General features: G+C 41.0%; 1 protein-coding gene across 1 annotated transcript in view; it reads right to left on the bottom strand.

The window, feature by feature from the left end:
- Positions 1-10,132: 10,132 nt before the first annotated feature.
- ERCC6L2 (ERCC excision repair 6 like 2) overlaps positions 10,133-24,706 on the bottom strand; it is a 135,931-nt gene continuing 121,357 nt past the window's right edge. The window contains exons 18-19 of the mRNA XM_037494857.2: positions 16,945-17,126; positions 10,133-11,849 (exon numbers count right to left, since the gene is read on the bottom strand). Coding sequence (XP_037350754.1) covers positions 10,895-11,849; positions 16,945-17,126 — 1,137 coding nt within the window. The 3' untranslated portion in view covers positions 10,133-10,894. The remainder of the gene's footprint in view (positions 11,850-16,944; positions 17,127-24,706) is intronic.

Here is a 24,706-nt window from a genome sequence, read left to right as displayed (position 1 = left end):
GGCAGTGGGCTTCGGGGACGCCTCTGGAGAAACTCCTTTGGACTGGACAACAAGCTAGGAACTCAGGGCGAGACTTTCAAGTCTAGAGGAAGGTGGAAGGCAGGGAATGCAGCTGCAGGGAGAAGATTAGGGGGTGTGGATGAGTGGAAGGCTTGCTCCGTGAGACCTGAGGCAACAGCCCAGGCCCAGGGGCGGCTGCGAGCGCAGGGGTGGGGTTCAGGCAGGAGGTGGGGCAGATCTGCACGTGGGGGGCCAGTTTCCCAGCGCCGCCGGCCCAGGTTTGGACACGGTGTGAGGAGGTGCTAAACCCGACTTCCTCCTCGCGCGGGGGGCTGGGCCGGGCGGCCCGAGGCGGCGGCTGCGAGGCCCCGAGGCGGCCGGGAGCTCCGCCTTGCCCGGCTCCTTCCTTCCTCCCGCCGCACCCCCAGTCCTCGCCGGGGCTCCCGTTCCGCCCCCCGCCCCGGCGCCTCCGCCCTCCCGCTTCCCATGACCTCAGAGAGACGAGCCGGGGATGGAGCCGAGACTGGTTTTCCCGCGGGCCGCCGGCCAGGCCGCAGAAACCGCCGCCGCTCACCCCGGCCGGCGGCCCGCGAGGGGCGGGGGGCGCGCGGGCCGGGGCGGGGCCCCCGGGACGCGGCCTCCGCGGGGCCGCGGGCGGCTGCGCCGGGGCGACGGCCGGCCGCGCACGGCTAAGGGCGGTGTGGGGCCGCTGGAGGAGCTCCCGGGAACACGTCCCCGCAGGTCGCACCCCGGGGAAAGCCTTCTGCCCCGCCTCACAGCCCCCCGCACCCGGGGCCCCCGCTCCCGCTGGCTGGGGCGGCGCCGCCCTGTCCTCTAGAGCGCGCGCCGGGCTGACCGCGCGCTGGAAGCTCAGGGGCAGGAGCTCAGCCGGGGCTGCTGCTTCGTGAGGGCCCCCCTGGAGGCGGTGGGCCTGCCCCGCGGCCCGGTGGCCAGGGGCCCCCGGTCACCCATCGCCTTCCGCCTACTAAGGGACTCGGGGACTTTCGTGAGGTTTGCAGCCGTGACAGATAACGCGACCTCGAGACGCAGTTCCCTGGAGTTTACTTGCATGTTTTCCATTAATACAGCCAGAACGTAATTTAATTAGCGTTCATTCCGTCCCCCTCCCCCCCCAAAAAAGAGAAAATAAACTTGATTCGGGGGAACAAAATTTTCTCCCCTGCTCAGGGGTGGTGAGGAACCAGCTGTAGGTTTGGGGACTGCGGTGGTAGGTTAACTGTGACCAACCTCAGCAGCAGTGGGTGACCTTCTGGAAACTTGCAAGGAAGGTTAAAACGAGCTGTCCTTTATCTGAAACAATACACACACACACACATACACACACACACACATATCCCCCTAATATTTGCCTGCAGGATTCCCAGCTGGGGGCGCCTCTGGGGCATGGCGAGGAGGAGTCAGAGGCAGAGCCAAGCTCAAGCTGAGTGGGAGGACTAGATGCTGTGCAGTGGGGAGACTCCAACTGCCGACACCATCTCACAGAATAACAGGCCAAGAGTCACCTTTGCCCAGATGCAGTTTCTGTTCCATGCTGCAGGGGACACCTCTGCAAGGAGCTGCCTCCCTACATCCTTCTTCCCCCCAAGACAAAATTGTTTGATAAGATGAGTCACTCAGCTACCCCTTCAGGTCTTTTGGTTCTCCCTCTGCCCTTTCTCTGGGCCTCCTTCCCCTCACCCCCACCTCCATGCCATTTGGCCAATACAAAACATTAACGTTTTTATGAGGCCCACAATGCTGCTCATGAGGGGTTTTAAAGTGGCAGGGCACAAAGGAAATCATCCTCTGGGTTCTGGGTTCTTCTAAGACGGCAAATAAAGAAGCATCAGACAGACTGAAAAGAGAAAAAGCCAAAAGGAAGTTTAATAATAGCATATATACCTCCTGTGTAGGTGGGAGAGACCCAGCATAACTGAGTAACTCATCCAGTGGCTTTAGGGGCCAGCTTAAAGAGCTTAGCTAGGATGGGAGAACTTGGGGCTGGAGGAGAGAAGATGTTTTAGGGTGTTTACCAAGGAAAGTGCAGCAAACTGAAAGTATGCAGATAGAGTTCTGCCTTCTCCCTTGAAAACTGAGATGATGAAATTAGGTCTTTCTGGGAGAGCTCTTTACAGACAGAAGTTTATATATAAATATCAAAAGCAACCGTCACCCAGCCTTCAGAGCCCCTCCTTGAAATCAAACTTTTGCCATTTGGGCATGACAGATTTTGCTTTCCTACAAAGGTCGAGGGAGGAAGTAATCTTCCTGCCTGGCTGCCTGCCCATCCCCAGAACTTCAGGGTGGCCTTTTCTGATCACTCCAGTCTAAAGCATGTTTCTTCTTTATCTTGTGGCCTCTGGAGGCCTACCTGGTTTTCACTACTCACAGAACATCCATCATTTGTGCCTGGGTTCCTTAGGCCATCTTGTCTTCATCTTCACACACCTTCCTGGGGTGGGGGGACAGGGGACACATGTTTGTCCACCTCCACATTCCTCAGCACACTCTCTGCTCTAAGGTAGCTTTTAGGACCACAGGAGCTGCTGTGCCTTTCAGGCCACTTTGGCAGCTCTGGGTCACTCCGGGGGGTAAATGGCACCCCCCTCAAGGGCTCCCTGGACTGGCTGGTCTTGCCTTCTCCTAGGGATCCTTAGTGGATCCCTGCTTCTGGGGATGACTTGCCTGATGATATGGCCTCTGGAGTGTTCTACATAGGACATTAAGGGCTCCTTTGGTATTGCTCAACCTGAACCTGGCTGATGGCATTTCCCTTCTTCACCCATGTATAAAGCAGGAGGGTGAGGCATTTATTAAAACAGAGGAATTTGGGGAGTTAAGAGTTCTTTTTTTTTTAAAGATTTATTTATTTATACAAGAACCAAGGTACAGGCCAGATGTGTGGGAGGGTGAGAGGATTCACCAGAGACAGAGTGGGGAACAGAACAGGCAGACTGATGAAATACACTTCTGAGGGGAGCAGCGGGCAAGACAGGAGAGGTCTGTCGTGCCATGTGTGACCCTCGCTGGCCAGCCAGGATCGAACCGGCAGTGCAGAGGCTGCTGACAGCTTCACAGTGCAGCGCTCAACCGCCTGTACCACCAGGGGAGGCCTGAGTTAAGAGTTCTAAGTAGGGTGAAGATCTGAATGTAGTGTTTGGGAAGAGTAGGAAAAACAGGGAAAGCTACGTCAACCTAAAAATTCAGGAAGCAATTAAAAAGCAAAATCACATTTGCAAATAATTGCAATTTGGGGTACACAGATTCAGGAGGTAAACCTAGAACGTGCTCCAGGAGGGACACAGTCCAGAGATTTTATGTATGGAAAAGAGAAAGATGATGTACTTTGGTTTAAAAAAATAGATGATTTGCCTTACAAGCTTAAACTATTTTTAACTCTACATAATTGGTAACTGATTCTCTAGAAAGGATGAAAAGGGAACTGGCTGACATCCTCCTGCTAAAGTTTATAATCATCAGTTCTCAAACAATTATTTGCTAAATGGTTTCTTAAAATAATTGCTTTTCACCTAATTCATGTCTTTAGCCCAAATGAAATAAGACAGGTGATACAATATCTCTGTAATGGTTCCCTGATTCTTTTTAAAAATGGCACCACCAATGCCAGCTTAACAGACATTAGGTTGCTGGACAGGGCATTGGGGATCCCATTGAGACTTGGGGAAGGAGGTAGACTCCAGGGTCAGGGGCTGACTTGGAAGGAACTTGAAACCTTGCCAGGAGGACAGAAGGGAGGGACTGATGGGGAGAGGGCAGTGAGTCCTTCCTGGGGAGAAAGACAGAGATTGGCTATTGGAAGCATATTGTGTAGGGGGAAGATGGCATGCAGGCAGCAGGGGGAGAGCGGAGTTTCTCATGGAATGTACATTGGCTTTAATGGTTTTAAAAATTAAGATTTTTTTTGGTTCTTATCAATGGTTTTATAATAGTTTTAGAAAGAAAATATATGCAAATGAGCTATTATGAGCCTTCTTTTGAAGGCTTTCAGTCCAGTGGCATATCTCACTTTATAAAAAATAAAATCCAGAGTTAAAAGTGATGAGTAGAGATGCTGATACATCTTTCAATTTGACAAGACTTCTCACCAGCATTCCCTTAGAGACATCTAAGAAATTCAAAGCTGTACTCTTCATCCTGGTTTAAATAAGCAAAAAACAATATAAAGTGATTTTTACTTATTTCTTTCAGTGAGACAGAGGGATCCATCTAGCTAACCAAAAAGACACCTGTAGAAAAGGCATTCTTGATTTTTAACCTTTGGAGAGCAAGACAAAACCAATAATGTTAACTGGAGTTTATCCATGTCAGTGACAGAAAGGCATCATGCTAATATCATTGACTGGTCTTATCTGGATCAAGAAGATGTGGTATATATACCCAATGGTATATATACACAATACTATTGAGCAGTCAAAAAGATAAACTCATGCCATTCGCAGCAACATGGATGGAGCTGGAAGGGATTATGCTCAGTGAAATAAGTCAGAAGGAAAAAGAAAAATACCAGATGGTTTCCCTTATAGGAGGAATATAGGGGATCAAAGAAAAAAAATATTAACAACAAAAAAACCCCACAACAAAACAAAAATAAATAGACAAGTATAAATTAGAGATATTGTGCAGGGGAGGGGAAGGAAGAGGGGTCAAAATGAGGGCAGGAAGAGCACAAGGGACTGTAGTGATGGTGCATGGGTGAACTGGTGGTAGAAATTCTATGGGGACTACACCTGAGAAAAGAAAGCAAACATTACAATAAAAAAGAATAAAATAATTAATTAAAAATTAAGATAATGCATGTAAAACCATTAACATTTTACATAAACTTAGCTAAAAGTATCTTTAGGAATTACTTCTATGTAATTGGAATAGCTAAATTTACTCATAGTATATATCATTTATCTTATTAAATAGTTAATAAAAAGAAAGACTGGTCTTATACCTGGACATAGGGGATAAATATAATCCTCACCATTTTTTAATCTGAAGCTAAATCAATAAATTACGTATTGACAAAGTATAGTCAACACTATGAAACAATGTTGTATGGCTATTTTAATAGAATATAAATGTGGGGCCTAAACATCTCACAGAATTTCTCCAGTGTGAGCTCAGTTGAGTGTCCACTGGTTTTCACATGGTGGTGAGAGAGAGGAAGCTGGAGGACTTACCCAGCAACTGTTTCAGATAAAACAGATATGATGGAGACTTAGACTAGAAAATTGGGGATGGAGGAGTCACTAGACCATACTGGCGGTGGAGGTAGAAATGATTAACATCACCAGTAAGCCAGACACAGAAATGAAAAATCCTTAAGCCTGGCCTGGAGATGGGGATGTGGGAATTGTCAGTGACTTCACAGGACTGCTTTAAAAAATATCCATAGGCACGGACCAGAGGTGGGGATATGGAGACTGAGGGCCATTACAGACAATCACCTGTCTTTACAAATTAACCCAATCACATCCTGGAAGTGAAATAAGCTGCCCTGTTGTCTGTAACCTTCACCTGCCTGTGTCTGTGCAAACATCTTCATCTCACTAGTAAACTTGCTGTGTGCCACTGAAAGGCGAACTCTATCAAAGCTTTTCTCAAAGATAACCCGAGCACCCCGCTCATCTGAACCCTACATCTCATTAGAACCCCGTCAATGTGCACATATGGAAGAACAAAATGTAATCCCAAAATAAAAATTTTTAAAAATCCAGGGCCTCCCCGGTGGCGCAGCGGTTGAGCGCTGGGTTGCGAAGCTGCCCGCAGCCTCTGCGGCGCCAGTTCGATCCCCAGCTGCTCCCCGGCCACCGGAGGAGGGTCCCACATGGTGCGCAGACCTCTCCTGCCGCCCACTGCTCCCCTCAGCAGTGTACTTTGTCAGTCTGCCTGCTCTGCTCCCCGCTCTGGCTCTGGTGAATTCTCTCACCCTCCTGCGCTTCTGACTATACCCGTGCTTGTATAAACAAAAACAAACAAACAAACAAATAAATGAATGAATAAAATACGTGCCTCTTAAAAAAAAAATTCATTAAAAAATTAACATATCAGAATTACTTTAAAACTAAAATTAGGGGCCTCCATGGTGGCGCAGCGGATTGAGCGCAGCTCTATGAAGCTGTCAGCAGTCTCTGCAGTGCCAGTTCAATCCCTGCCGCCCTCGGAACAACCCACATGGCGAGCAGACCTCTCCTGTCTTGCCCGCTGCTCCCCTCAGCAGTGTATTTCATCAGTCTACCTGTTCTGTTCCCTGCTCTGTCTCTGGTGAATCCTCTTACCCTCTGCGCATCTGGCCTGTACCCTGGCTCTTGTATAAATAAAAAATAAATCTTAAAAAAAAAAAACAAAACTAAAAGTGGATGGGCCTCCCTGGTGGTGCAAGGTGTTAAGTTGCAGCACTGTGAAGCTATCTGCTGCAGCAGAGTTCCATCCCTGGCAAGGGAGGTGACCCACGTGGCTCAGCAGACCTCTCTTGTCTTGCCTGCTGCTCCACACCCCCAGCAGTATATTTCAGTCAATCTGCCTGTTCTGCTCTACACTCTGTCTCTGGTGAATCCTCTCACCTCCTGCACCACTGACCTGCACCCCACTCTTGTATGCATAAATAAATAAATCTTAAAAAAAAACCCAAAAGTGGGTGCCTAGACCTCCTGACCAAGAATCCCCTCGGGAGGGACTCAGGCACCTATGTGTTGAAAAGCCTCAGTCTGTGGGTCTGACCTAGGGGCTCGGACTCACTGCTTTGGAGCTGGGAGCTGTGGCAACTGAGAGTCACGGACTTCAGGAGGGAGGCCAATCTGAGTCTTCCCCCTGGGCAGAAAAGAAACTCCTAGGGACTGTTTTCATGCTTAAAATCCTGATAGTTTTTTAAAGAATTTTTTTTGGTTGGAGTACAGATGTGGTTGCTCTTTAACAGTGGAAAAAATTCCACCTGCTACAAACACCAAGTGGAGCCAGCAAGGGGCAGGGGTCATTGCCTGGGGCTATCACCCAAGGCAAACACAGGCCTCCCAGAAGCACCAGTAATATGCTTTGCAAAAACAGGTGGGGGTGCACTGCACCCCTTAGCAGTGTACTTCAATTGATCAGCCTGTTCTGCTCCCCACTTTGTCTCTAGTGGGTCCTCTGGCCTACACCCCAGTTCTATGTATAAATAAATAAAACTTTAAAAAAAAACAGGTGGGGGGCTGGGAAACAAGATTATATCAAGTGTTGAATGAGAACTAGGAGAAGAAATGAAAACTCACTGCATTCTGGGCTCTTTGAAGGTGCATGCATCTTATAGGATCTTATAGGCTCACTGACATCCTTGGGTCATAGCTCCAACTGTTCATTGGATTTATGACATAACAACCATGGAGCTTTATTCCCTAGTATGTAAAAAATGACCCTCAAGGCAGTCAGTGATCCTATTCTCTTGGATTTTATAGACTAGTAAATGTCAAATAAAAATTTTTGGGAACTGACATATAGTTATCAACTTTTATATTAAGGACAATGAAAAACACTAAAAATACTATAACCTACTATCATTTTGTAAAGACGGCACACCCTGAAATTTAAGAATACTGCACTCCTTAGCTTTTCTGTTTTCTGGACTGATGAAGCTTATCAACATGGCACCTCTGTAAACTAAGGCTCCTTTGCCTTCAACACTAGGGGCAGCCACATCCGCTAGCAGATGATGTTAAATTGCTCAGAGAAAGGCTAGGACTTTAAGAAACCCTGAAGTGCAAAATCTATATCTTGCCTCAGTTTCCAATTTTAATAACTGTTGAGTGTTAGCTGTCAGAAAGTTTATCATTGCTTTTAAAGAGAAGTAAAAGATTGTTGCACGTAGAATCAGGGAAACTTGAAATTAAAAGGTTTTTTAGCAATAATCTCATCTCTGTGTTTTCAAAGTAGTGCTCCATGGAGCTACAATGCAAGAACCTCCATTTTAATTGCTTTAAATAACTGAGCTTCTAATTAAGATGCATTTCAGTTGCAGGAGGGTGGCGGCAAGGATGCTTGGCCACCACTCATCCAGCCCATCTCTTATTTAAAGTGGAAAACTGGGACTGAGGGAACCCCTGGGATTTGTCTGAGCCACCTGTTTAGTTGGCAGAACTTGGTAGCACTACACCAGTGGGGTGGGGTGGGATGACAGGATCGTTAGCATCATCCTTCATAGTGTCTGTTCTCAGATGCATCAACAGTTGAACCAAACCGTCCTACTGCTCCACTGCAGGAAGGGACCCTCACAGTCTCCTTTGGGAAAGCTCTGACTGTCTTGTTTCCTCACTGACTCTCTGCTTGGCACTCTATTCCTACAAGAATGACATAATGACAAATGTTTTACTGACAACTGGTGGAAACTAATTTTTAAACTTCAGGACTGCATTTTTGCTCTTCTTTTATCATCCATAAAAATCTATTGAATAGTACAACTGCCTCTCCGTATTGTGGGGGATTGGTTCCAGACTCCCCCTGGGATGCCAAAATCCTCAGAGGCTCAATGGCACAGTATGTGCATAGCTTTATACATTTTCCCCGGTATACTTTAATCATCTCTAGATTACCTATAAGACCTAACACAATGTAAATGCTATCTTACTAGTCATTATAATAGATTGTTTAGGAAATGATGACAAAGAAGTCTGTGCACATTCAGTACAGATGCAACTATCGTTGGCCTAACTACTTAGTACAGATTTGCACTCTGGGATGGCTAAATCCACACATGTGGAAACCACAGATATGGACCTTGACTGCATTTCTTTATATGTGACGATTACAGAGCTAATATTTGTATGACCATGAATATCATTTTATGATTCTAAGGTCATGTCCATGTAAAAAATTTGAAAGGTGAATAATAAAATATGGCTCAGCTATTAAAAAAAACTGAACTTTTGCCTTCGCAACAACATGGTTGGAACTTGAGGTGATTATGCTAAATGAAAGAAAGTAAATGACAGCGGCCAGATGGTTCCCTCATAGGTGGATTATCAATAACCAAAGCAAACAAACTACCAGAACACAACAAAAATAACTCATAGGCTGGTGCTACTGGAGGAGAAGGGAAAGGGTGGTAGGAGGAAAGGGCAGAGGGGGTCAGTTTGATAGTGTGAATAGCATCAGAACTTTGGTGGGAGGTGAGGTGGGGCATGTACACACAAAGAAGTGTGAAGCTGTACTGTCCACATTTAGGTAGTACTGTAAACCAATACAGTTTTGTTTAGAAAACCCTTGAGGTCAAGGTGCATCTAGTTGTTTATCTGAGCTCTTCACACAGCTTGATTGCATTGTATGTTAACAACATGTATATGTCAAGTCTACCACAGACTGCATGATTCATTCATTTTGTAGAAAGCACCTCAATGGTGAGATGCAGCATCTGGTAAGTATGGAAACAAAAAAAATAATAAAAAACCAAACCAACAAAAACCCCAACCAATTCTGCATAACATAAAACAGTGATTTGTAATCACCATAAAACTGTGGTTTGTAATCACTAGTGGATCATGACATCAATTTACTGGGCTAGGAGAATATTAGAAACACACCTGAGAGCCAAAAGTGCTGCATATCAAAGAATGTGCAGGCCTTAAGGGTAAATATTATTTCATAACACTTTATCCCAATCATGTAATGTATGAACACATATGTGCTGTGTCATGATATAAATATGCATTCCTCAGCCCCGAATATTGCCTTAGAGAACACATTTGCCTCTGCATACTGGGTGCTCTTCTGGGGACCCTTTCCCTTCCATACAAGAACAATGATCTCTGAGCACCACCGTGTCCTTTTTCACTGCTATATTCTGGACACTTCCTGCAATCATCACCCTGTGAGCTTAGTACAGGGAAAGTTCCCAGGGCGCATTTGAATGTGGGTCACCAGAAACCTCGGAGCCCTGCTCCAGTGTGCGGGCACCATGCCAGGGGGTGCAGAGATGGGGCTCTTCACAGACTTGGTGTTCGTCTTTTTCTGAGGCAGTGCCTCACCCGCGCATTGCTGGCTCCTTGCACAGGGTGCACAGGGACGAGGGACTGTTTCTACATAAATGCCTTCAACAATGTGCACACTCCACTGGTTATAAATCATGTAAATGAAATTCAACAGAATTAAAGCTTCAAATAAAATCAAAGTTTTACTTAGTCATACTTAAAAAACAAAAGTACACAGTTTTATTTATATTGCTTAAACTACTATAGTTACCTAAAAAGTTGATGTATTAACAGTCTGTGGCTAATGATAGTAATTGTATAACTCCAGTATCACATCTCATACAGTCAAGTTAAACATTAGCCTTTTGATTTTTAAGCAGTTATAAACTTAATTTATTTTAAAAAAACCATAATACCATATATTTAGTTCTAGTTATTACTTTTATCTAAAATGAAAGTACATGATACTGAGGGAAAGAAAATACTATTTAATCATTTTCCAAACACATCATGTACACCTGATTTGGAGGGTGAGCTCAATTTAGCCTATGATTCTAGAAGTATAAACTGGAAGGGCACTCACATTGGTCTAGTTCAAACCCTTCATCTTTCATATTGGGAAAGGGCTGCACACAGGACACACTTATCTAAGCTCATGTAATTACACAATTAGAGAGATGCCTCAGGTTTTGACAACACATCTAAAATATTTTCCATTTCATAACACAAGTTTATACTATGATACAGCCGTATGTTTAAAAAGATCAAATCAGATAAAAAGGAAAACAAATACATGGTAACATTTTAGACTAAAAAACCCTTTAGCCAGAGTTTAATAAAAACGTATTTTGACAACTGTGTCGAGATAACATAATCAGTGTGGAATACAATGTTGTAAACATTGATGGCAGATCATCTTTGGTGAAGCAACTCCTTCGTATGTTTATGTATTACTCTTGTGTATTAGTTGTTTTTTCTTCTGCATCATCTGAGTTAAATTTTTTCCACAAGAACTTGTCATTTGATTTCCAAAGAGAAGTTTCTACCTCCTCTTTCCTTTTGGAGGATGAAGCGAAGGGGACTTTTTCACATAGAGTCTCAATCACTGCCAAGTCAGTGAGTTTACTGAGACTGTCGTCATTCTGCTCATTTAAGATGTCCCAGAAATCTTTTGGTCTCTGTTTTGCTTTTTCCACAGGCTCTGAAAGAACTTTCTTTGGCAGTCGTGTGGGTCTGTTCCCGTGACTTTTAAAGAGGTCATCAAGAATAGAGGTGTCACCAAGAAAGCCTACCACAGAAGTGTTTTCTAACACGGGATTTTCTTTATTTTTGATCTTCACTTTGAAAAGAGGTCCATTTCGTGGGGCATCTTGTTGCTCTTTCATGGTGTTTTCCAACTTTTTCTCATATGCCTCAGACTTATTGTTCAGGGAACAAGATGCCATAGAATCTTTGGATGCTTGACTGTTTTTCTCATTGTCAGTCTCTTGGGTAGAATTTATAGGTGATTTTTTAGTTTCTACATCATTAGAAAGCACCTCTTCTCTACAGGAACCATGATTTTGGAACTTAATTGATTTCTCCTTATATACTTTTGGGCTACACATTTGAGAATTTTTTTGGATAGAATCTTTAAATGACAAAGTTTCAGACTCTGACAATCTTTCTTTTATAAGAGGTTCTCTTTTTTCAGACTTACTCTTGATTCTCTTTCCTTCCTCATTGGCAGATTTAATGAATCCTGATGCAGAATCCACAAAAAATTCTTTTACCTCTGGATACTGAGAAGCATAAAAGTCTCTTAGCATTTTCTGTCTTTCTTCTGAAGTGGCATTAGTTATATTTTCAGCAAATTCCTTTACACATGAAAAGTTAAAATAAGAAGTCATCTCTTCAAATTGTTTCCTGAAGAATTAATGAAAAAACCAGTAGTTATTTTTTATTATACTTATTTTTAAAGAACTCAGCATTGTGATGTAAAATATAGAGACAAAGCAATGCACTTTTATCCATTTAGTATGTTAGCTTAATTCCATTATGGAATACATTCCAGCAGAATATGAACTCTTTCCTTACATTACTGAGAAAATATTTTAGCTAAGGAAATCACTAGCTTTCTAAGTTATTCTAATTTAAATCTATCATGTATTTCCTGTGAATTATGGAATCCCAGCGTGCTATTCCTTTAGTTGGCCAATTTATGATTGGCATGAGAATAATAATCTATAGTCTGTATTTGAATATCTATGTTGCATTCAAATTCCATGAGATAAAACTGTCAAAGAAGGACCTTAATAAACAGAAAAGAAAATATTCTGAAAAATTAAGAACTTTTTCTTCTCTCCTTCTCACTTCCTTCTTTTAGAAAACAACATAAAAACTTCCACACAATTTTTTTTTGATCGCAAAAAATATTCCAAACCAATAAACCTAGATTCTTCCTTACCCCAATTGGCCTGACTTCAGTATAGACTGGCAGTTGAAGAATTGAGTTTAATTCTTACTATAAAATACAAAAAAAAAAAAAAAAGCTGTTATATAAATGTGTGAAGAAATGGGCTTTCTAGAAACCTGGTAAGATGGAAGCAGATAGTTTAGGGACCATGAGCACTAGACTTTGCTCCTTTCCCCAGGTGAGGGTGCTATGGACTGAAATGTGTCCCTTTCAAATTCATACCTCCAATGTGTATGTTTTTGGAGAGAGGGTCTTTAGGAGGCAATTAAGACTAAAAGAGGTTATAAGAAATTGCCATGAGAGGACAGAATAAGATGCAATCCAGAAAGAGAGCCCTCACCAGTAACAGCACCTAGATCCTGGGCTTCCCAGACTCCAGAACTGTGAGAAAAAGATGTCTGTAATTTAAGCCCCAGTCCAAGGCAGCCGAAGCAGACTAAAATGACTTTGCTGATGCTGGGGTTAGCCTGTGAGTCAGAAGACCCTTATGTCTGTAAATATTCTTTTAAACAAAAGCCATAGATGGTATTATAGCACATGATTAAAAGTCCTGAAGTTTTAAAGTCACATCTACATTTTACATCATATTTTCTTTAAACAGCTATTCAACAAATATTTACAGAGCTGTCTTATATGCTAAGGACTGAGGAAGAACTAAACAACAGTGAACAAGCCTTAGTTTCCTATCCTCAAGGAGTTTATAGTCTAGTTGCAGGAATATCAAACCAAAAGAAAGTGGTAAATTCCATGATGCTAGTGGATGTCAGGTTCTGTGAGTTCCCACAGAAGAGGCACTGAAGCCAGTAATGGGTGTTGGTAAAGTGGTAAGGGGAGGCCTCTCTGATGTCATCTCAAGTCAGTCAGTGAAGGTGAGAGAAGAAGCCTTCTAGGGAGTGAGGGTATGTGCGCAGGTCCAGTTCCAAGGGGATGAGGCGCACAGAGGGGTAGGTGAAAGTGCCAAGGAAGATGCAGAAAATGCTGAGGGATTTGTTTGCCAATTTCAGAAGTTTGAGTCTTATCCTGTACATTAGAATAGCTTTCAAAATGAATAAAATGAATAAAAGAATAGCTTTCAAAATGCATGTAAGTAGGAGTTTAAAGTCTATATTATTTTTGCTACCCAGACCAGGTTACAAAAGTCTGTGTTTTGATTTTTAATGGCAATCCACGTGGCAGGCTCATGACTTTCTTCTGTGGCTTCAGATAAGCACTAGAGTTTCTAGTGTACACTAGAGTGGACCCCTTCAATTCCAAATCCAGATGCTATCTGTGCCTGATCAACAGCCACTCTCACTGCCAACAGAATATAAAATAACACAGATGCAAGCCCACAAATTTCTGTTTGGAAATTGCCAGTGTTCTTGTGGGAAAGCAATAAGCACAGGCTTAAAAGGTTCCCATTTTCCCTTTACACGAAGTAGTAAAGTATTAATATTTTGTTTAGTAATCATCTCTGAATTCATTTTCCTAGCCTTCCTAATAAACACTTGTGCTGTAAAGATTAAGTTATTAGCAAAGTTAAAGGCTGCTGTCATGTATCTGACATGGTTGTGTCTCAGAAGCTGCTAGTGGACTTCCTTTCACCTTTGCTGTGCTGACCTCACCCCTGACCCTGCAGCTCTGTCACCTGTGGAAGAAAAGTGCTTCTGATCCCATTTCACCCGAGTAGTCCTCAAGTCTATTAGATTGTGCCGTTGCTTTTTACAGGATGAATTAAGATAGTAATTTTATTTTTACCTCCTAACTTGCTTTTGTAATTTTTGGTCCTCAAAAGAACTTGACACAAAAATTGAAGGAACTGTGAGCTATAACCAGGGGGGTAAGCTAGCTATTTTGTGGGGAAAATTGGATAAATTAGAGGCAGACACTCATGAACCACTTAGAGAAGGAAAGAAAATCGCAAACATAGGTAGCAAGAACAAGTTATGTATCAAAAACAAGTTACACTGTCATGGACAAAATTCAAATCTCTTTCCCCTTTTCTTGAGGAACCAGGGGAGAAAAGGTGGAACACAGCTAAATTTTTCTCTCTGCCTAAGCTTTCTGAAGTGGAGCTTGGACTAAAAATTTCATTCCGATGCTCCATAGGGACTGCTGCCTGGTGCATACTTGATTCTCATAAAGTAGGATGGTTAGTAGGAGAGTGTAGAGACTGTTCCCTAGTTTGGATGTTGGCATTCTAACATTAGACGCCCTTTACCTTTTCACTTAGCATGAAGTATCCATTCCTTAGGTTGGGTAGAGAAAAAAAGGAAAAGAGGCAAAACCAAATCATCATTAACCTTTTATTTATATATTACTAAAGGGATGAACACATGTGACCCTGAAAGAGGGACAAAATGGCCTAGCAAAAACCTGCCAATATGAAAAGGCACATCACGTGAAAATCATGCTGTGAGTGTGTGAGGAGGCGATGGTTGTAGCAGTGTGGTGTGTTCCCCTTCTTGGGCAATGGTGGGCAGCTGAGAGTTGTGCTCCAGTCTGCCATACCAGCACCCAAACAGTAGAGGGATCAGCCCTTTCTGAGCAGCTATGGGCACAGATGCCGGGCACTGCCACCCCCTTGAATGAAGCGTGTGGAACCCACAGAGTCAGCACCATTTCCCCACTATCTGCAGAGGTCAACAGGACCAACTCAGCCATGCCTCTCAGGGATCACTGCTTACTCCCCAGTTATCCATAGCCACGAAGGGTCTTTCATCCCCTTGCCTGCTGTACATCCCCTCACCAAAGCCAATCTCTCAGATGTCGAAACCATCCTTTGGTGCCCCTGAAACCAGGCAATGATTCGTCAACTCCCCTGTGTCTTCTATGCCAAATGCTCCCTCTGTCCCCTCAGGGCATGCTGCCCAAGCAGCCCTTGCAAGTAAAGGCTCTTATACGACATATACCTTATACCTTAAAGCTGTCTCTTATAACTTATACCCTTATTTCTCAGTGTTCATGCTTCACATTGCTGCCATTATCTTAAAAATTATTTCCTCTTTTAGGGGGGTGGGAATTGCATGGGACTATAACCAAGATGAAAAAGCATACACTGCGCAAAAATGAAAAATGATATAAAAATATATAAAATAAAATATATAAAAAATTATTTCCTCTTTTTACAGTTAATGCTGTCAGGTTAAATGATTTTCTTCCTCGTCTAGTAAACTGACCTTTTAATTATTTCTTGACAGTGACCAAACACTCAAGATCTTAGATTAGTTGCTTAATTTCCCCTCTCTTGCCATCATTCTTGATAATATCAATATCCATGTGGCTCTCCCACCCAACTCCTCACCTAACTTTCTGTATCCTTTCCTTTTTATTTTTTTTAAAGATTTATATTTATTTATTTATGCACACAAGAGCAGGGTACAGGCCAGAGGTGCAGGGGGTGAGAGGATGCACCAGAGACAGAGTGGGGAGAACAGGCGGATGTACTGAAGTCCACTGCTGAGGGGAGCACTGGGCTAGGCAGGAGAGGTCTGCTGCACCATGTGGGTATCTCTCTGGCTGGGGATGGAACTCATGCCTCGGTGGCCGGGGCAGTCTGATAGCACTGCCACTTTAACCCCTGTGCCAGAGAGGGGGGCCCCTGGCTGAACTTTCTTTGCCTCACCTCCAAAGTTTGGTTCTCTTCCCGGGTCCCCTCCCCCAGGCCACACCCTGCCATTACTGCTAAGTGTACACCTTCCAAATCCCAAATTCAATCACTTTACACTCCAGCTCCATGGCTCAGTTACCCCCATGCTGGAATACATGTTTGACCTTATAAGTCCTCCAAATGATGGGCTCTCTTATTTTTCACTATCATCAATCTTCCCTTGTTCAGTTTAGGTGCAATTTTATAATCGTTCCTCTGCAAACAACCTTCAGCTTCCTTGCTTCTTTCACCTTCATTTTAACCCCTAGTAAAACCCAATCATCTCTGTATGCTGTGTCTGCAGCTTAGAGATTAAAGTTTGCTGATGACTCCCATATTGGCTTTACTGGATTGTTCTCACACAGGGATGGTTTGACTGGAACTGCTCTCAAACAGGGACTCATTATCACCAATGAATTCTTGTCCCAAGTCTCAGCTCACGTGTCACCTGACTCAAGGTCTTCCCTGAATCTCCAATATAAAGGTAGTTGCACCTCTCTGATCCTATTATTCTCTCTCCATCTCTTTCTCCATTTTATAATTATTTATTTATCGGTTTCTTTAATTGTCAAAATTTAATGGTTTGATATCAACCCCCTCACTGCATTGGAAGTTCTATGTCTGTGTTATTTTACACTGTATATTCAGCACCAAGCACAATACCTGGGTGCATTAAATGTTCAACAATGAATGAGTGAATATAAAGTCTTTAAGCATTTCACTTTTATCAATTCAGGGATTAGCCTTCTAAAATCATCTCTAATATTTGGAACTTATTTTTTTAAATGGCAAATTCAGATTTTCTGAAATATTCAGATGACAGATGTGGTCAAAATTCAAATAATCTGTGTATTTCAATAAGGGACTATCCTTCTCTTGAGAATTATCCATTAACTCCAATGTTACAGACAACATACCTGCGGAATACTTTCGGCGTTTCTCCAATTATGAAGGTAGTCTGGTCTGCATGATAAATTTTCTTTTTCTTCTGGCTTACTGGGTGTGAAAGGTAAAGGGGAATTGAAGAGCTTCCTTCACTTAGTTGTTGGTCTTTCTTCGTATGCGTCAATGTATCTGCCTTCCTTTTTTCTTTGTATGTCTGAAAAAGGGAAGGAAGCAAAAACTAAAATCTAAATCAAAACTAAAGAATCAGTTTTGATCAAGTAAGGCCATTTTACCTTTCCCAAATACTTTTTATAATCAAGTATATTGTATTCTATAGCTGATACCACTGTCAAAAGATGTTAACTTAGATCTTTAAAAGAAGATACAGGCAAAACTGCTTTATGCCTTTTGTAAAGACATAAATATAATGCCAACAATTTGTTTTTGCTGTGTCTATTGTTTAAAATATATGTTAAATAGAAATCTTTTTTAAAGGTATAAGAAAAGTAATGGTCATAATATGAGTATAGGCATACTGATATATATATTGACATCTACAATCTAAATAAGGATAAATATTTGTACTTACATAAAGGTCATAAAATGGAATATTAAAAAATTAAAAATTCAGTAATTTCTCTCAATATTGTTAAGCAGACTTTCAGTTATTTAATTTTACATATATAGTCAAACTTTAAAAAATAATCTTTGTGATATTTGTCCCCTAGAGACAAATACAAAGTTTTTCATTAACCTACTTGAGTCTAATTGGGGTGCAAGATTCAGTAGAAATTAGTGATTTTAAGATGCTAATATTTTTTTTTTACAGATTATGTGTTACTTGCTTAATATAAATTGAACTGAACTTTTGCAATTGACAGTTAGGAAAGCCCAAACTGGGGACACAGAATAGAAACAGGGTACTTTCTTAGTGTAGACAGAATCACAAGTGAAAAATATGCCCAGACTGCTCCATTTGTGAAATTTGATTTTGGGTGGTATGAAAAATCTAAGCTAGAAACCAACTTAAAAATAAACTAATGAAGAGGCCTCCCCTGGTGGCGCAGTGGTTGAGCGCTGGGCTGCGAAGCTGCCCGCAGCCTCTGCAGTGCCGGTTCGATCCCCGGTCATGGGCGAGGGTCCCATATGGCACTCAGACCTCTCCTGCTGTGCCTGCTGCTCCCCTCAGCAGTGTATTTTGTCATTCTGCCTGTTCTGTTTTCCACTCTCATTCTGGTGAATTCTCTCACCCTCCTGCACTTCTGACTGTACCCAGTGCTTGTATAAATAAATAAATAAATCCTTAAATAAATAAATAAACTAATGAAAACCACAGATCTCAATGAGGGGAGAATACAAAAATATACCATAGGAAGCCTTATCACAATCCAGAGAACACTTGTGATTTCAATGATGGGGGTAGAGGGGAAAAAGAGAAATTCAAAAATGATGAAGAATATATAAAATCCACCACCACAAAAGTTGACAGATGCAGCAGAACATTCACATCTGAGAGGTTACAGATAATAAAGCAATCTTAAAGAGACTTTAGATCATTAGCATATTCAGGAAGATAAAGGAAGGAAGAGAATCCACCAGCAAGAAGGAAGCATTCTATAGGCAGATCTTAGAAAGAACCAAATACAAACTCTGAAAAGGAAATAACAATTTTGAAATGAAAAAGAGACAGAAACAAAGTTAAAATATGGGGTAAATAGCAGCCCAAATAGCCCTACAAAGATAGTTAATAAATTAGTAGAATTACTCAGAATGCACTGCAGAGATTTAAAAGAAAGAAAGAAAATAAAGATACATTAAGAGGCAGAGATATGGAAGAACACATGCCAAAATTTCTAGAATACTAGGAGACAATAAAAGAAAATGGAAGAGAATGCCAAAGAGATAATAGCAGAGAACTGAAGAAGGCATAAATACTTAAACTAAAAAAGGAGAGAGCATTTCTGGTGGAAAAAAATGAAAATAAATTACTTTATACCACAGATAAAGAGAATACCTTAAAAACTACCTGAGAGAAAAGACAAGATATTCCACAAAGAAATGACAATCAAATTAATGGCAGACTTTTCATTAATTGTACCACCAAGACAATGAGGAAAGTTCTTAAACATACAGAGAGAAAATAACCTAGAATTCTATATCCAGTTAAATTATCATTTAAGAAATTTTCAGAGAGACGACACTATAGAGTTTACAAGATACAAACTCTGGCCAAAGCATAATGGAATTACTTTTCTGTTTACAGGAGTTTAACAGAGTTGAAGTGGCACATATCAATGAATGTGGGTAGGGAATGTTTTTTTCATTTCACAAACATTTACTTAGTAACTATATGTTCCTGGCACTAGGCTATGTAGCTGAGCACAAAGATATTTTTATTACAAAAAGGTCCCTAACCTTAAAAGTGACAAATCCAGTTTTTTAAAAAAGTGGCTACTTTGGGGTGGTAGCAGTGTTAAGGAGAAAAAGAAAGCTAACTTTCACATGTACCAGTGGCAGGGGAGAAAAAGAGCTCAGGGTGGTGGAAGAAACCAGGAAGATGGCACATTTAGGATTTTCTTTTCTTTTTTATAAATCATTTATCTTTAACTTATACTCAGTTTGATTTTTTTTGAAATATTCAAAAGATATGTATTAGCAAATCATTTTTAAAATAAAAATACACAGACTTCAAAATCTACGGTGTGGTTCAAATGGATAAACACAAAATGTCAGCTGGCCATGTTAAATCAGGGCTTTGTGTGAGTCAGAAGTATTGAAAGTACCTTTTTTAACAGACATAATTTCTTAAATCTGGAAATATTACTAATAAAAGAGGAAAATTCTCATCTTTAAAAAGAGATTTGAGGGCCTTCCTGGTGGCACAAGGGGTTAAGATGCAGCACTATGAAGTTATCTGCAGCCACTGCAGCATGAGTTCCATCCCCGGCCAGGGAGTTAATTCACATGGTGCAGCAGACCTCTCCTGACTCACCCGCTACTCCCTTCAGCAGTGTATTTCAGTAGATCCACCTGTTCTTTTCCACACTCTGTCTCTGGTAAATCCTCTCACCCCCTACCCCCCCCATATCTCTGGCCTGTACCCCAGTTCTTGTATACATAAATAATCTTTAAAAAATAAATAATAAAAAAAGATTTGATGTATTTATTTTTATCATGAGAACAAGGTGCTTAAAAGTTCTAGTAAAAAGGCTCATTATCTTTGATGATCTACAAGAAATAATACTCAATGAGTATTTCTATTGAGATGGAAATGTTTATTTCCAAAGAGATGGAAATGTTTATGTGAAGATAAGGAAGCAAGCAGGAAGAGGAGACACTGGGGCATCCCAGAACATTCCCTCTTGATATACTGCATTCTGAAGTCCGGGAGAAATCATGTCAGGCATGGTCAATTTTTACTTATTTACATGATAGAACATTCTGAGTCTTTCTGATTCTAGACGCATTACATAGCTCAGATAATTTTTCATAAATTGGTTTTATAAATTCTTCATGAAAATTCAGCTTCTACAACCACAGCTATCAGATACACAGACCTTTAATTTTTGTCAACTATTCTATATTTTTAAGCCTGATTATTTTAGACAATAATAAAAGGACAAAAGCATTCCTCTCTCACATGGGCTCAATATCTTCCTTTTATTTTAAAATCTATTTAGGCTCGGATTTTCATTTTAGTGTGGTACTTCAACACACTACTGAAACAAGGCTGTGAAAGAAAATTTTGATTGTTAATTAACTTAATAAACACTTCAGTGCTCTTATTATAAAAATTGGTTTCACTGGGCCTCCCCTGGTGGCGCAGCGGTTGAGCGCTGGGCTGCGAAGCTGCCCGCAGCCTCTGCAGCACCGGTTCAATCCCCGGCCACCAGCGAGGGTCCTACATGGCGCGCAGACCTCTCCTGTCGCCCGCTGCTCCCCTCAGCAGTGTACTTCGGTCCTTCTGCCTGTTCTGCTCCGCTCTAGCTCTGGTGAATCCTCTCACCCTCCCGTGCTTCTGACTGTACCCAGTGCTTGTATAAATAAATAAAGAAATCTTTAAAAAATAAAATTAAACCAGTTAAAAAAAATTGGTTTATAGTATTTTTTATAATAGTTGATGATATAAGCGTACCTGCAATTATAGGGAGAGTTATAATCTATCATAAAACAAGGTATGAGGTAAGATTCCAGGTTATGGAAATTATACTCAAACTCATTCATTACCACTAATGTCAAAGCTATAAAGTGATATGACACTGAGGGAACACTATAAGCTACCAATGTAATGAAGGCTTAAATAACGAAATTGAGTGCACTGATTTGGATTAAGAATTTAAAAGATAATACTGTGTTTCCTTGATATTAGGATAGGTAATGAAGTTGTTTATGATACTCAAGAAAGCAAAATAAATTCACCCCTCTTTCTGCCAGAGGGTAAAGTGGTCAACAAGTGACATACTAAGTCTATATTTGATAGAATATCTGACAATCATAACATGAAGTAGAAATCCCAGTCACTGCAAAAGTCCTTAATTTTGTCCTTTTTCTTAAAAAAATTTCTTCAATTATCCATCAAGATTTGTCTTGAGAAAGTACCTGTATATTCTATAAATCTGATAAAGATTTCATTTATCTTAAATGATTATTACATTATTATATCATATTATAACCTCCTATAATTGTATTTATTATAAACTATATATTATATTACACATAATGTATGGATTATATCATATAATGATATAATAATCTATTATAACTGTTCTAGTCTATGTATAATATAATCTATATATTATAATATAATTAAAATATATCATTGTATGATTATAATAATAATAAAGAATTATGTAGGCAAGAACTTTGAGTGGTCTTTGTATAGTCTAAATATTTCTGTAGATATGTATTTTAGAAAGCCTGACAGAGTATAATTTATAACTAATTGCCATGTTCATTATTATTTTCAGAAATTATTTGTTATTGTTAGGCATTTCTGCCTCACTATTTATATGAAAAACCACATTCAACCTATGAGACCTTTATTAAATATAAAAATTAGTAAGTGTAAGGAATGTAGTAATTATTTCTAGATAATGTAAATATAGTTATAAAGTTAATTTGGTGATAAAATTAGTTGAATATAAAAAGAGTTACTTAAGAAGCTGAATTTATCAGAGAATATTAAAGTAATAATTCTAATTTATGAGTAGCAATATGTCTCCCGCCTTTGGACATACATATACTTTATGGATCTTAGTTGAACATTGAAAAAGTAAGAGGAAAAACTCTCTTCGTATAGCTCACAGTAAAATAAGTCTAAAAAAGTCAAAGGTAGACTGTAGCTGACTCTGTAAGTCCTAATCTGATTTATATATTTAAATATATGATGTTATATGTACAATATTGCTATTATAAGATTTCAGAATATAAAAAAATATTTAATTCAACTAAAACATTAAATGTACATTATTTGTATAAGTGGTAATTGTTCTAATACATTTTGGCCAAAATAGTCTCCTATCCACAATTTAGTGTTTAACTTGGAAATGGCTCACTTAGAAAACTTCATGAATACCTGCTGTGATTTAATCTTGATAAAGTTATAAAATCATTGTTTGAAGATATATTATAAAAATTACTGTTTAAAATGTATACAATCTATAAAATAAGTTATAATTATTTTAAGCTATAATATATATTATAATAAGAGGATACTTTTGTAGGGAAAAATTCCTATGAAATTCCTAGAGCAGCCAAAGTGAATCCACTTTAGACCTAATTAACTGCACATAATTTTATGACTTATTTCTTACTGAGAAGTTTTAGGTACTTCTAGGAAAGTGCCTTATCTTTAGATTAATAGTATGAAATAATTAAATGATCTTTGGTAGTAAGTACTCTCATTTTCCTTTGAACCAAAAGTTCCAATGTGTATTGCACTGTCTATATTTCAAGGTATTACATGTTAGTCAAGTGGAATTATTTTAACTGAACCAGTCATTTTTTGAAAGATGTAACTAAAAAAATCTAAAGTATATGTAGACTTTCAACATGAAAGAGTTAAGAAAAGCAAAACAGACACTTTAAAAGTTGGCAGATAGTAATCATTGATGTTAGTGTACTGAGAAAAAAAAATAAACAATGGAATATTCCCCCTTACCTCAATAGCATTTTTCTATTTAATCTGCTACATATGAAATCTGTTTCAGTACTTGGAAACTTCATTGGAATATAGTGAATGTCTAAGCCCAAAATATCTCCTTTCTGCTAATAGTCTTTAAAATAAGGAACAGTTTTAGAAGTAAGTTATTAAAGAACTCCAGAGGTTGCCTCACAAGGAATAGGGAGATCAGAAATGTTGATAGGGAATCATTCTTTCCCAAATCCACCTCCTTGTAGCAAACAGGGCAAGAAACAGTACAAACCAGGAAAGTGAGTTTCAAAAGCAATCATGGACAGTCCCCAGTTCCCATTTGTCAGGAGAAATACTACTGTAATCTCTGCACTTTTCTAAACCTCCTTGGGGCTAGTTCCTGCAGACACATGAATAGACAGAGCAAATAATGCTGATTCCTTCTCCCCTGTTCATCTATCCCCCACAGAATGGAGGGAGTTTGGAGGGGGACAGTGCATAATAAAGCAGGACAGCCAGATATAGGATGGGTAATTTGTCCACAGTGGGTGGCCAAGAATTACCAAAATGTTTTACTAGACAATTCCGAAATAGACCTGTCAGCCTGAAACCAGGGCCCTGCAGCATGAACAGCTTTGCCACAGTCCACTACCTGGGTGGCAACACCTGGAGGTTGAGTGGTAGTGGTGGTTAACCACCCAGGTGCCCCAGCTTGTGCAGGTATTAGCTGGTAAGCGCCTCTTTAAATGTGGCAGTAATGGCAAGAGTTCCTGCCTATTGCAGAAGCATGCTGCCTATGGAGAGCCCCTCCCCCATGCCAGCCAGGTTCAGTGCAGGAGCCCCTGAGGCTAAGGTGGCAGCAGTAGGAATTTTCTACCTACTCTCCAGTTGCCTTACAGCAGGAGGCTGCAGAACAGCTACATGGAGGCCCACCTCAGTGGGCCAGGCTTGATGGCTGCCCTTGTGCTAGATGGGTTTGAGCACCAGAGGAGCCCTTCCTCCCTGCAGGGCCCCAGCAACTGGCCCAAGGAGTATTCTGCTTGCAGGCAGCAGCAGGTGGTGGACATTTTTACTGCCCACCACCAGTGGCCCTGCTGGAGCTCAAGCTGCTAGCAGAGGCCAGCAGTGATGCAGGTGGCAGCAGTTCCCTTGGCATGCCACCCCAGGGCATGCAGCTCCACTGGTGCTACAGTAGCAAGGCTACCCTTTGCTGGAGCAAGTTCTGGAAGAGGAGGCAACAGGAAGCCCCACAACCCCTGGTTCAGGGCTGCACACTATCTGGGGTGAGTTGTCCACTTGTGGCCTTAGATACTTTGTTTTCCCTATTTGTTAAATAAATCCCATTGTAATTATTCCTTGAGCAATTGAGTGGTCTTGCAATTGTGCACAGGGGTGAGAACTCATAAACACTGACCTGTCCTCCACCTTGGCACTATCCTTTCACCCTCTTTGGATGGAACATAGGGTCCCACTGGGCCAGCTCCACTACTGCCCCTTCCTGGAGCCACAGGCAGTAGAGAGGACCATGGAGTCCTGGGCCAACATGGCAGGCTCCCAGTGGAGCCCACCTCACAGCAGCTGGATTAGAGAATGGACAAATCAGGGGCAACCTAAATGAACAATCAGATTCAAGCCCAGCTCATTAGTTAATTATTTGGATC

The sequence above is a fragment of the Talpa occidentalis genome, unplaced genomic scaffold (genome assembly GCF_014898055.3).
Source record: "Talpa occidentalis isolate TD23 unplaced genomic scaffold, MPIMG_talOcc4v2.1 talOcc4.7, whole genome shotgun sequence".
NCBI lineage: Eukaryota > Metazoa > Chordata > Mammalia > Eulipotyphla > Talpidae > Talpa > Talpa occidentalis.
This window is presented reverse-complemented; position numbering and strand designations above follow the sequence as displayed.